The sequence below is a fragment of the Chinchilla lanigera genome, unplaced genomic scaffold (assembly GCF_000276665.1).
Source record: "Chinchilla lanigera isolate Chin_1 unplaced genomic scaffold, ChiLan1.0 scaffold00149, whole genome shotgun sequence".
Classification (NCBI taxonomy): Eukaryota; Metazoa; Chordata; class Mammalia; order Rodentia; family Chinchillidae; genus Chinchilla; species Chinchilla lanigera.
Genome location: NW_004955550.1, coordinates 1,862,719 through 1,876,297, shown reverse-complemented (window position 1 = coordinate 1,876,297; position 13,579 = coordinate 1,862,719). Strand labels below are relative to the sequence as shown.

Below are 13,579 nucleotides of genomic sequence, written 5' to 3'. Positions count from 1 at the left end.
GCAGACTCTTCAGCTTCCACCTCGGATCCTTCAGCCTTCCAGCGTAGACTCTCCAGCCTTCTGTTGCAGACCCATTGGCCTCCTGATACAGAGTTGCACAGACATGGCAGTGAACTCCAGACATTGGACTGAAACCTTTGGTCTCCAGTGCGCAGACACCCTCTGCATTCTTCCTTATCCAACTCTGGCTGACTGTTGTAAGCTAATCTTGTAATTTCTTATACATTTGTACATCTTGTGTTATATCTGTTTCTCAAGTAAAACCCTGACTGATACAATTATACAGTAGAATCAGAACATTAGTCCTAAGTGACAGCTCATAGACTACTAGAGTTACTTGACATTTGTCTTTCTGGATTTTTCCTATGCATACACTTCTAGAAAAAAACAGAACCAACTATTTCTAATGTGCCTTATATTGATAAAATTCATATAACATAAAATCCACTGTTTATTAAAGTGTAATTCAGTGTGGCATTTAGTACATTCACAATATTGCATAATCATCATCACTACCTACTTCCAGAATATTTTCCCCATTCCAAAAGGAAACTCCATACCCATGAAATAGTCCCTGTCTGTGGTCCATTGTGTCTTCTGGATGTAGACCCTGTTTTGTTACCAGTTAATAGACACTGGAGTTGTATCCATTTGCTTGTTAGTAAGTGGTGAGGGAATCCCTGGAACTGCAAATGACAACCCCATTTCTTTTTTTGTTGTTGTTTTTTTTCCGGTACCGGGAATCAAACTCACGACCTCCCGCTTGCCAGGCAGGCGTTGTGCCACTGAGCTAAACCTCCAGCCCCTGTATTTGCTTGTGAATGGCCCTGCTATGAACATTTGTGTGCAAGTCTTTGAACACTGTTATGGTTGAGATTCAAAATGTCCCCCCCAAAAATATTATGTTGAGGGTTCATTTATTGATAGGCTTTGAGGGAAATGATTGGATAGTGATGACTCTCAGTAATTTTGTGAGACACTGTCTCAAAAAAAAAAAAATCTGAGAAACAAAATCTTATTACTCTTGTTGTTAGAGGGGTTTTTAACTTTTGGGGTTTTTCTTTCCTTTTTTTTTTTTTTTGAGACAGAGTCTTGTTATGCAGTTCAGGTTGGCCTTGAGTTCACTTTGTAGCCCAGACTGGTCTCAAACTCAAAATGATCCTCCTGCCTCAGCCTCCCGAGTGCTGGGATTATAGGCATGCACCACCATGCCTGGCTGGGTTTTTATTTTTTGAAGTGTTTTAAATGATTTTTCCAGATACACATTTATTTATTTATTTATTTATTTTGGAGACAGGGTCTCGCTATGTAGCCCAGGCTAGCCTGGAACTTGCTGCAATCCTCCTGCCTCTGCCTCCTGAGTGCTGGGATTATAGGTGTGTGCCACCACGCCCGGTAGATGCATTTTAAAATAACAAGAACAGCGTAAAAATTTCAAGTAGCAGCTATGAAAATTAGTTCCTCATAGTGTACTATGTGGTAGCTCACAGGTTCTTAATGCAATTTGAGTGGATTTTTTATGGTATTGAGGATTAAACCCAGGGTTTTATACATGCTAGGCATGTGCTCTGTTACTGGGCTATCTCTCTCAGTTTCCAATCTGAGATCATGAGTTCCTTTTGGCATCAGCTGCTATGCTTGAGTGATTTTTTCCAGTGGTACTGCATGGTTTAGATACGAAATGTCCCCAAAGACCCACATATTAAAGCCTTAGTCCCTAATGTAGCAATTTTCAGAGATGGGACCTACAGACGTGATTGGATTATAAGGACACTATCCTCATCGATGGATTACTCCACTGATGAGTTCATAGCTGACTAGTCTATTAGGAAGTGGGGCCTAGCAGGGAGCTAGGCCATAGGGAGCATGGCCTTAGGGCATATTGGGACTCCGACCTCTTCCTGTCTCTTGCTTCCTGGCTGTCATGAGGTGAGCAATTCTGCTTCACTATACTCTCTCCTATGAGGCTGGGCCTCACTATGGGCTCAGAAGCAACACAGCCAGCTGACTATGGAAGCCATCAGCTAAAATAAACCTTCCTTCCTTTAAGTTGCTTTCCTCAGGCATTTTGTCACAGTACTGATAAGCTGGCCAACATAGGTGTCATTATTATCAATGTTTAGGCAGAGACTTGATGTCTGTCAGAATATTACAAAGAAGCTTCTGTGCTATGTAGAATTTTGTCTAAGGTTCTGTCTTAGTTTGTCCTACTGTAATTAAATAAACTGAGTAGTTTATAAAGAATAGAAAATTTTTCCCTCATACTTCTGGAGGTGGAAGGTCCAAGATCAAGGAGTAGGCAGGCTCAGTGTCTGGTGAGGACCAGTCCCTGATTCCAAGATGATGTCTTATTGGGGCATCCTCCAAAGTGGACGAATGTGGTGTCCTCACATGGCAGAATAGACAGAAAAGGCAAAAAGGACAAAACAGGACCAGTTAGTCTCCCCCAAGCCCTTCCATAAAGACCCTAATCTGAAGGGTCTTAAAGGGATTTTAATCACCGTCTAAAGACCCCACCTCTTATTACAATCACATTGAGGTGTAAGTTCCAACATAAGAATTTTGGAGAGACATATACACTTAAACCATGGCAGGTTCCTTCTGCCCCACTTCCTTTATTCTTTCATTCATTCATTCATTCATTCATTCATTCATTCAAAGTCATTCAAATATCTCCTATATTCCATTTGCTTGGCTATGTCATGGGGTTGTAAAGCTGAATAAAAAATTGTTTCTTCAAAGATAAACACATAAATGACAACTCCAATAAAATGTTGTAAGTATAGAACTGCATATAGAACACTATGGCAACACAGAACACAATCGCAGTGGTGGTGGAAGAGACAGGGAAGCTTCCCAAAGGGGATGAGCATGAGAACATGGAGCCTCGAAGGACAGGCAGCAGATAGCAACACTTGGTATTGATGTGGGGCTAAGCCGGACACAACAGCTTGAACAGGGCTGGAAATAAGTCATACACATATATGCAAAGTGAGAATTTTTTGAGACAGGGTCTCAATATGTAGACCAGCTGCCTTTAACTCTCTATGTTGCTCAGCCTGGCCTCAAACTTGAGATCCTTCTGCCTCAGCTTCCTGAGCACTGGGATTACAGGTGTGGGCCACCATACTTGGCAGAAGTGGCATTTGTTTTTCCCCCTAAAATTGTTTATTAGGCTATGACAATAATAAAAATCAGAAATGATAATTTTGTTTTGTTTTTTGAGACAGAGTTTTGCTCCGTAATTCTGGCCCTGAACTACGTAATCCAGGCTGGACTCAAACTCAGAGCGATCCTGCCTCAGCCTCCCAAGTGCTGGGATTACAGGAGAAATGAGAAATTCTAACTCAGCTATTTTGACATAATGGGACTTTAATGTTCCTACTCGTGTTTTGTTTTGACATCAGTACAAACAGTCTGAACTCCCATCCAGCCCTTCACTGAGTCACTGTCATCATCATCCTTGGGATCATGGGGGGGCTCAAGAATGGGAGTGGAAGAGGTGTGTGTCATGTATGTTAGTTATTAACTTTTTAAAGACTTTTTCTAATGTCCCCTTCCTCAAGTTGCTGTCATCAAATTATGAAGTACAAGGGAGGAAATGTGGAAGATGACATGAGAAGGCTAGACAGGAAGCAGATCACAAAGTCAGTGCACCATTTTTAAAAGCTTGGACTTGACCTTGTGGGTGACAAGGACAACCAAAGAGTTTTTTGGTTTTTTTTTTTTCTTTTGGTATTGGGAACTGAACTCAAGACGTTGTGCTTGCCAGGCAGGTGCTTGTGCCACTGAACTAGATCCTCATTTGCTTGTTTGTTTGTATTTTTTTGAGACAAGGTCTTATTGTGTAGTTCAGGTTGGCCTTGAACTCATGGCAGTCCTCCTGCCTCAGTCTCTTGAGTGCTGGGATTACAGGCATGTGCCACCATATCTGGCCTTGACCAGAGGGCTTTTAAGCAGGGAAGTGCTGTGACAACATATCTGTGGCAGTGCAGAGGTCATACCCAGTTAGAGGCTCACTGGGGGGCTTGTGACAGCGCTGAGGAGAAGAGCTCCTGTAACTGACTGATTACACAAGACAGAAACTCAGCAGGCAGGGAAGGGAGTGAACTCTCAGTGAAAGATTCAGATCTTGGATGTGCTGTTTGGTTCTTGTATGTCTCTGTAGTTCTCCTTTTATGAACAAGAATCTTGAGAAGTTAAACAATAAATTATTAAGATCTTTCTTCTTGTAGCCTTCTCCAGCACTGCTTTTCAAGGTGGAGTTGGGGAGCACATTATAGAGAGGCAAAACAAATTAAATGAGATCTCGGGAGCTTGGTTTGGGAAAAACAGAAAACTTTACAGTGGCAAGGGAAAACAGGTAAGAATCAACAAAGAAAAGTTATTAATTCTGGACAGAGCTTAGGAAAAGTTTATGATAAGAAAAATAAAGATTACAATGATAAACAGAAGAAAACCATACAACAAAAATATCACTGAAATTAGGCAGGAAGAACAGTACGCAAAGAAGAAAAGAGCTGAGGACGACTCCCATTTAATCTTTCTAAAAAGAGGCAACATACCAGGTGCGTCGCCATTACCTCCAAACAGGGCTACTGGTGGCCTGGGGCCAGAGGAAACTGTACAAGCAGGTCCATCTCTGAATTATTACAAAGGGGAAAGCAGGTTAAAACAAACACCAAAAGTAGTCCTCGTTCTCCTCCCGCTCTTCCTTTTCTCTTTCGAGAAGGTGGAAGTAGAGGGTAATGGGCTGAGTCGAGGCAGAGGGGCTAACAACGGGACAGTGCTGAGCTTTCATTAGCAACTAGAAGGCTTTTAAACTGTATACATGTTAAAAATGAGCATTGTTAGAATGGAAAAATGTCAGCCAAAGAAGGTTTCTGTCTTTCCTCCTGCTCCATGTCGCTGCTCAGCGGCCAGCAGCCCAGTTCTGGGCAGTCTCCCAGACACCCTGTCCCCTGGAGACGGGCCTCCAGTCTGTGCGCACAGAACCCCTCGTATTTACAGGAAGTCCGGTGAGGACGCCACCGCCACTGTCCTGCTCAGCCCATCCATCAAATGTCGAATCTGAGACAGCACCAGTTGGACCTGCAGCCGCAGCAACAACAAAAACCAGAATCCAGAAACCCAAAGCAGGTGTCTTCACTTCTCACTGAGATTCAAACGTCTCGGCCTAGGTGGCGGGCGGGGAGCAGCTCCCGAGCATTCATCCTGCCAACTAGGCGAGGTCAGCTCTGATTACTGCTGGGCAGCTGAGTCCACTGATTTCCGTGGCTGGTTGCCAGGATTGCATAACATGCAGAGGCCCGAGGAGCTGCCGATGACCGGAAGGGCCCGCACCGCCCGCCGGCCGCTAGGCCCTGGTTCCTCTGCAGACCCGCGCAGGGGCGGGCTCGGGGGAGCCCCACGGATGGGGGTAAAATTCCGGGCCGGGCCAGGCTGCTGCCAACGCCACGACGGAAGGAAGGTGGTTGGTGAGGCGGCTCTCCGGGCAGCCCGGCGCCACAAGATGGCAGCAGAGGACACAGCCGTGGCCACAAAACCTGAGCCATCTTGCAAAAGAGCAGGTCGAAAAACGGAAGAGAATTCATTTGGAAAACATGGTCAGTTATCTATAATCACGTATCCAACGCCAGAATAAATGAGTTTCAAAACAATCGAAGGTAAAATTCATCAGGATGGGGTATTTTCCAACCACCAGAGTTCAGCTGCCCATGAAGGAAGCCAAACAGGGTGGATATTTCTCCAAGTGCTTAAAAGCGAGATAGGGGTCGTGGACCCTAAAAACTGACGTCATCAGGAGCCTTGTCACAGTCCCCTCCTCTGTGCAGCTCTCATTCAAGTAAAATGAGTGCCCTCCACAGAGGCTGTCAAACTGATGGAGCAGAAACGGTTGCTTGGGGAGCCTGGCAGCAAAACTGAACGCTGTTAGGGAGCAGCCAGGCGTCCGGCAGGAATGGGCACGGAGGGGAGACCAGGAGCGACACGGGATCAGGCTCCGTCCCCTCTTGCAGCTGCCAGAGGGTTAAGTGTAGGAAAGGAGCATTATTAGCATCGAGATTAAGCCCCAAATCTTCTCACTTCACACCTAATGCTTCTTCCATTACACATTCCCTTGCCCTGCCCTCTCCTCTGGAGTTGTGATTAGCAAAATGTCTCTGACATTGCAAAATAATCCTCTGGAGGGCTAAATGACCCTTCCCTGAAATTCTGGATTTCACAAGGTCTACATGAACCATATCGTACATCCAAAACCTGAATTCCTACCATGTGGGTTTTTAATTTTTTATTTATTACTATTTGCAGTACTGGAGATAGAAGTCAGAGCCTTGCACATGGTAAGCAAGTGTTCTATCACTGAGCTACATCGCTAGCCCTTTATAAGTTTTTATCCTGAGGCCAGGTCTTACTACATTTCCCAGGCTGACCCTGAATTTGCAATCCTCCTGTCTCAGCCTCCCTAAAAGCTGGGATTGCAGGCATGCAGCATGCTTATTTTTGTTTTCTTTGTTGTTCTTTGAAATGGAGTCTGGCCATGCTGCCCCTGGGTGGCCTTGATTTTGCTATCTTCTCATCAATCAATGCTTCCTGAGTAGCTGGGATGACAGACACAGGCCACTGTGCCCAGCTGTACGTTTGTATAATGTAGAGACTGACAGTCGAAGGAATATAGACTGAATCTGGCCCTTGAGTTTAAAAAAATTTTGTTATAGCTAGGCGTGGGTGGAGGGAGGGCCCACACAACATGACACAACATGTCATCCCAGCAGTTGAGAAGCTGAAGAGGATCACCCTGAGTTCAAGGCCAGCCTGAGCTATGAAAAAAAAGTGTGTGATTAGTTTACAATGAGATTTCACTTTGTGTGTGTATGTGTGGTACTGGGGATTGAACTCAGGGCCTTGTGCATGCTAGACAAACACTCTACCACTGAGTTACATCCCCAGCCCAAATTTCACACTTTAAAAGTCAGAAATTTATACTTCCAGAGAAAAATTAAAGATACAGCACTGTCAGATCCACAGTCCCACATTGCATCAATTGGTGGAGTTGAATGGTAACATACATTCACTTAAATACAACATGTCTTTTCTATTTTACCATGCCTCACCATTCTCTATTACCTTATACCCAATCTGCTGCACTTACTCAAACCATTCCTTACTTCTGTAAACAATTTTTTCAACACCTGAGTGCCTTATAGTTTTAAAGTATTTCTCCTTGTGAGGTTTTATTTTAGCATGACATTCCATTAAGAGGACAAATCTATGAGTACAACTTTCAGGTAAGCAACAGGCAGTTCAGGGAGATGTGAGTTGCCCAAGTAAGACTCAGAATTTTTCCTGACACCCAGTCCTGTTACTTTCTGAGGAATAATTTCTATTAATAATTTTACTTAAGGGCCCACACAACCAACCCAAACAAGTAGAAGTGAGAATACCTTCTTCAATTGTTGAAGAGTCATCACATGGCTAAACCTTTCTTTTAATGAAGTATTTCTGTTTCCCTCTCCTTGTACACAGGTGAAGAGTGCGCTACCTACTTCCTTGAACTTGAGTGTGGCTATATGACTTGCTTTGGCTAAAGTAACGTGTGTGTGTGTGGAGTAGGGGGTTGTTCATGGTTACTTCAGTCTCAAGGAGGCAACCTTAAACCACAATTTGACACAGTAGGACCTCAAAATGGTGAGAGTCGTCGGCTTTGGTACCTGGATAATTCAGAAGGAGCAAGGCCCTTGCTGGGCTATTTTGGACATGCGGGAACTGAACCTCTGCGGTTGTAAAGCACTGAGGTTTCAGCAGTCACCGCAGCATAACCTAGCTTAACCTGAGGGCTGCGCGTTCTCTTTGCATGGGCGCTGTTTCTTTTAAGGAACAGCAGGCAGTATCTAGACTTCTGATCTCATCACTAAAAGCCGGAAGACAAAGCAAATTGTTGATTTTTCTCTCCCGCTTCCTCGTCTATTATCACCTGACTCTGAAGAAGACTGCAGCACTTTTTCCTCAAGCTTTTCACACACGAGCCCTCCGAGCCTCCGTTATCTCGGCGGTTAGGCTGGGGGAGGAGAAGGAGGCGGCCCAGATTGTCTTCTCCGTTCCAGAGCCCGAGCCCAGGCCTGTCCCCACCCACTCGCACTTCACCGTGTCACAGGGCGCCTTCTACCACTCCCGAGGTGTCACCGCGGGACAGAGGCGCCCGGGCAGCGGCGGGGCAGGCGGCCAGGCTGCGCTCCCGCGCCGGTGCCCGGCTTGGTGAGCCCGGGCGGCCGCGCCCGCTAGGGAAGACGCCTTCTCAGGCGAGCAAAAATGAGTGAGGCAAACGCCCACCCTGGGCCCTATGTGACTTCGGGGTGAGTTCTAGTGCCCCAGCTCTGGTCCAGCTCTTGTTCCGCCCCGCCGGTGCTATCGGGACCCCCAGTTCCTCTGGGCGTGCTCAGGCCCGCCCGAACTCGTCATCCTCGCACACTTGCAAAGGTCATAAATGGCGGGGGTCGAGCGCCAAAGTGAGCTGCAGCAACCAGACCGCAGGCCGACAGAAGGTCCTCGGGCGGCCGCGAGGCCGAGCCTGCGCAGTCCCGCTCCCGCCTGACGGGCGGCGGCAACGCGGGCCGTGACACCGGCGCGCTCGCCAGAGGCGGGAAAGTGCTAGGTCGGCCGCACGTCCCTCCCCCTGCCGGCCAGGCCCTCCCGCCTGCCCAGCGAGCTGCTCTCCGGCGCCTCGGCCGTGGGGGAGGGGCGCGCGCCCGCGAGTCTGAGTCATCATCGCCAGCCCCTTTCTCGCGCGCTCTCCAAGTCTCAGGACCTTGGACCGGGGCACTGCTGCGAGGGGGCGCGGCGCAGCCCCTGGGTCACCAGCCCTGCCGAGCGCCAGCCCCTAGCCCTCACCGGCGCCGAAGCTGCGGGCCCGAGCGGTGTGGGGCCAGAGTTGGCTGTCCGTGTCAGAGTTGCGGCCTTGGTGCCCCTGCGCGGGGCTGCCCGCCCGGCTCCTCCCCCTACGCGTCCAGTGGTCGCGTCCGAGGAGCCTCTTCGAGGCGCTGACTTCCAGCTTCTCGCGTCACTCAGCACATGCACAGCGCCCCCGCCGCGGAGGGACGGAAAGGCTCTTTATTTCCCAGCAGGCCACGGGGTAGCTTGGCATCCTGGGATTTGTAGTCACTGCTGGTGTAGCCAGGACCTGGGTCGAAGGGACACGGATGCAGGGCTGGTGCGTGCAGGAATCCGGTCGTGGAGCGAATGGGATTATGAATGATGGACAGAAAGACAGCGAGATGAGGCAGAGGCGGAGCTGTGTGAAGAGGCGGTGGGAAAGGAAGATAAGGATGAGGGGGACTCTCGCCTTGGTATATCTTTATGCAGCGCAGAAGGGAAGAGGACTTCATGCGTTTTCCAAGGAGTCTGGTTAGCTTCTGAGTTTGGTGGGGTGAGAAGCAGAGCATCTGGACCGTGGTCCTTTAGGGTTAAAGGGCAGTAGCACCTGTCTGCTTCCCCTTGCTGGCTCACTCCTTTGTTCCGTTTCCTGTGCTGGCTACATTGGGACCATTCTCCAAACCAGGAACCTCTTCCACCTCAGAGAGGCCCTGAAAACCAGACAGAGGGGTGAGACAACTGTAGTGATGAGAAAGGAGAAACTCCAAAGAGAAAGAAGTTCCTCCCCGTTTTTTCTCATAGCCTTACAATGCATACTTACACAGCTTCCTCTACTCACCCACTCTTCTGGCCCCAATCATTTGGATATCGAATTCCCTTTACCCACCATTAGAGGACGATGTCCAAAGCCAGAAAGCCAGTTTCAGTGTAGGTCCTCTTAATCGGCCCCCTGCCCCACTGTCTTCCCTTCAGTACCAATGACCAAGTTGCTAGTGGAAAAAATAGCTGGTAGCTAGCTGCTCCATGCTTTCCTGCCTGCCCCCAGTACCTCCTGCAGCTCCTGGTAGTGCAGACGCTGGTTCCTGAAGCATCCTGGCTTTCTCTGGCTCAGCAACAATAGAGCATATGCTGAGACCAGCACTCCTCCTGTGATGAAGGCCTCAGCGCTGAGCTCAAGCACCAGCAAGCCTGCCTGCTGCAGGTAGAAAAGACAGGATGCTTTGGGGACTCCGCACCTGTTTCCCCTTGTCCTTCCTCTCCTTATCTCCCCTTGCTTCCTCCTCTTCCCCGCGTCTCTCTCATTTGCCAATACCTGGGAGTGGGCAGTAGAGGCAGGCCCCAAGGCTGTCTTTATCACCTCGACCACCAGCGCGATGAAGCCGAAGATCAGATTGAAGATGTTGCATATCATCATGGCCCGAACCTGCCAGTGAGCCAAGTCAGCCCTGTCCATCCTAAGGGGCTCATTCCAACCACAAACCCTACCTGTGGCCTGGCTGTAAACAAAACTTGGCCCCTGTTCTTCCACTTCCCAACAAGGCTGTTAACACTTTAACTTCTTGCTCTCACTCCTTAGTATTTTAGGCCAGACAGCTGAGAAGATTAGCTGATAATAGTGACAGAGCCACTTATTTGCTAGATTGAGGTGTGTGTGTGTGTGTGTGTGTCTGTCTGTGTCTGTTGGGGGACAGCGGGAGGACAGTACTACATTCTCTTTCCCCCCTCACCTTCCATAGGCGAGGAGCTCTTCGAAGCTCAAGGGTGACAGTCCCTGCGAGGAGACCCTGAATGGTGAGAAGAGCAAGTATCAAACTGTGGTTCCACAAGGAAGGGGCCCCTGGGTCCTTCCACCCTCCCTTGTGACAGGTCTTACTGAGGCTCCAGGTGCAAGTGGTAGCACTGTGGCCATGTGACAAGCAGAATTCAGGCAGGCGACTGAGACAGCAAAGGGCACCACAACTACTGCCAGCCATAGCTGACTCACCTGCAGGCCAGGGCAAGGTAGTTGGGGGGAACTGTCAAGGACTCTCTTTCCTCCTTAAAGCCCTTGCCCCTTGTAGAAATCAGGGATTGGAATGAATGCACGGTAGGAAAGAAAGCAGTCAACCAAAGGAGTAAAGGAAGTGATATTTAAAAATTAAATACCATTTAATTTGTTCTGCCTTATGTTGTAGTTTACTCACCTGTTATCTTTTCACCACATAACAGAAGCTACTTGGAGATTAAGGGTCTCGCCTTACTTATTTCTGTATTTCTTCCACCCTCCTCCCGCTTGGAACTTAACACAGATAACGTATAATAGGTGCTCCCTGAACATGGCTGGAACTGAATTGGGCACAAGTGGACATGCTGAGACTTGGAGTGGGGCAGCAAGCCTCACCGCCAGCACCAAGAGGTGTCCACTTTGCTTGTGCCTTGCCCAGTGCTGTAGCTTTTCCAGACGAACACTGGGTCTGTCCTGTTCTTGCTGGGCAGCTGTATCCTCCATGAGGTTTCTCTTGACCACAACGGCTGGGTACTTCCTAGGCTGCAAAAATTCATTACAAGGTCATTCAGGAGGCAAGCCTTAAGAAGAGACACAAGCTCTCTTTCAGTTACCCCTCTGCCCAGTTCAAATACTCAGGAGGTTGAGGCCCAGCGCCTTACACCTACCTAGTCTGAAGCAGCTCCTTCAAAGGGATGGGACCTTGCTGCGTCCCGGGAGTCCTTAGGGGCTAGAAAACTAAGAGCAGACAACAAACTAGTCCTGGCAGAGGAAGGCTGTCAGGGCTGGGGTGTGGTTGGGCAAAGGTCCCTGTGAGGGCCTAAGGATACAGGAAGAGGCTGGCACTCACCAGCCTCAGCTCACAAAGACACCCAGCACTGCCTCACTCTGTTTCCATTTCCTATTGCCCCCATTTTTGCCCATCCTGGGCTCCTCTTTTGGGTTCACTCACCTTACCCCTGTGGACACTATCACATGGGACCTTTGTTTCCCCTTATTTCCAATTATTTGTTCTGCCCTTATGGGATGCTATATTACCATTGGGATTTCTCATTACTACTTGCCACTTTGTCCCCACACCAGGTAAGCTCTACTGCCCCTGGCTTTCCTCTTACTTCTGGATAGCTTCTCCTCTCTTCCTCCTCTCCTGAGGATTTACACTGAAGTGACTAAGGTGGCTCAGTGGAAGGGGAGCCCTGTAAGTAGATTGGAGATTGTTTCTGACTCAGTGATAACTTGCACTTAGACATATACAGAATACGGTCCCCAAATGGCCAGTCTTGGGAAGGATGCTATTACAACATTATTTCTGAGAGAAAAGGTGCCTTGTGGCCTAGGCTAGGGTCTCAGCTCTACCATCTTCCCAGTTGTGTGGTCTTGGATACATTATTTTAACTGTTTGAACCTCAGTTTGTTCACTGGTGTAAGGGAGCTAACAATATGCCTGTAAAGAGTTGTTGATTCAGGGTGAATGCTTAATAACCATTAATGGTGCAGATGAAGTCATTCTGAGGTGCCTGACGCTGATATACTAAAAGGCTTATTCAGAAGTTGAGCTGGGGACATTTATGTCTACAATAAGAAGCAAAACCAGCTGGACCTGTATTATAGACCCTGTAGAACAAAGGAAAGGCCATCTGCAGAGCTTAAAGTCTGGAGACAACAGACCTATGTTCAAGTCCCTGGTCTACCTGGATGACCTTGAGCAAGTTACTTAATCTGTTTCCTTATCTGTAAAGAGAAGTTAATACTAATCTCAAGGGGTTGCCTTGAGCCTTAAAAGAGAAAACACATATGAACCAGCTGAGCCCCATCCTCAGCACTGACTGCTCAATAAATGTGAGTGGCTATTATTATTTACTGTTAGCGGGGGTGGGTGAAACTCAACCAGAAGAACCTCCGGCAGTGGTGGTCGCGGGCTCTTGGAAAGCTAGTGGTTTTCCTTATATTGCCCTTCTCAGGGCCAGGCAGGTGTTACTGAAACACTGCATCCACTTCTTTCCTGGACAGTGGGAATCACATTTTGAAGGGATCTAGAGAATTGCGGGGTGTCTACTCCTCCCTCTTCCATCCCCACGGAATTAATTCAATGGTGATGTGACATGTTGGGCTGGCACTGAGGATCCATGAACCTGCAGGCCAGTGGGGTGACTCCTTGAAGCCTCATTTTTCTTACATGTAAATGCGAACTAATTATATTAGAAGGTTATTGTAGGGATTATGGGATATTAAATGTGAAGATATTCCAGGAAACATTAAATCTGAACACACTACTTACAACTTTGTGGCCACCGCCCAGACTACAATCTCCTTACCTCGAGGGAAAGTACCCCCGTCCCCGCGTGAGCAGCCCCCACAGCGCTGAGCACAGTGCCTGGTCCTAGGTAAGCACTCAGCAAGTATTTGTTGTATTGAAGAGCGGTAAAGTATCTTAAAGAACGGAAAACAGAATTCGAGAAGGAGCCAGAATTGTTTATCAAGAACAGAAAGGACCGAAGAGTAACTTTAATAATGCTTCTTATACGGCAGACATTAACTATCTCTATAATCGCCCCTCCTCCTCCCCAAAAAGAGAGGCAGAAATTGTAAGGGAGAGGCTCCGCGATAAAGCCCCAGGAAGAACTTCCCGGCGAGCGTGTCGGGGCAGGCGGGCCGCGCCGCCCCTTCCCTGGTATGTCCGGCGCGGAGGGGCGGCGGGAAGGACGGGATGACCTTTGCGAATCTCGC

General features: G+C 48.2%; 1 protein-coding gene across 5 annotated transcripts; it reads right to left on the bottom strand.

Annotated features, from left to right (window-relative positions):
- Window positions 1-9,067: 9,067 nt before the first annotated feature.
- Tmem253 (transmembrane protein 253) lies at window positions 9,068-13,517 on the bottom strand. 5 transcript variants are annotated; one of them, XM_005412097.2, is made up of 8 exons: window positions 11,521-13,517; window positions 11,249-11,395; window positions 10,742-10,852; window positions 10,596-10,652; window positions 10,181-10,291; window positions 9,917-10,063; window positions 9,476-9,578; window positions 9,068-9,286 (listed from the first exon to the last, which is right to left on the bottom strand). In XM_005412097.2, the coding sequence occupies exons 2-7, from the start codon at window positions 11,354-11,356 to the stop codon at window positions 9,498-9,500; spliced, it is 615 nt and encodes a 204-aa protein (XP_005412154.1). In that variant the 5' UTR covers window positions 11,357-11,395; window positions 11,521-13,517; the 3' UTR covers window positions 9,068-9,286; window positions 9,476-9,497. The 5 variants fall into 5 exon arrangements, with proteins under 5 accessions (XP_005412154.1, XP_013364033.1, XP_005412153.1 ...); XM_013508579.1 differs by having other exon boundaries at window positions 9,068-9,578; window positions 11,521-11,590; window positions 11,968-13,517; XM_005412096.2 differs by having other exon boundaries at window positions 9,068-9,578; window positions 11,521-12,048; window positions 13,168-13,517.
- Between the last annotated feature and the right edge of the window lie 62 nt (window positions 13,518-13,579).

Bases quoted from the DNA above. Each gene is read 5' to 3' on its own strand.
- Tmem253 (XM_005412097.2), bottom strand. From the start codon at position 11,356: ATGGAGGATACAGCTGCCCAGCAAGAACAGGACAGACCCAGTGTTCGT. The intron at 10,853-11,248 runs GTGAGGCTTGCT...CCTGGCCTGCAG, and splicing joins GACACCTCTTGGTGCTGGCG to GTGAGTCAGCTATGGCTGGC. The intron at 10,292-10,595 runs GTGAGGGGGGAA...GCTCACTGGCAG, and splicing joins GAGCTCCTCGCCTATGGAAG to GTTCGGGCCATGATGATATG.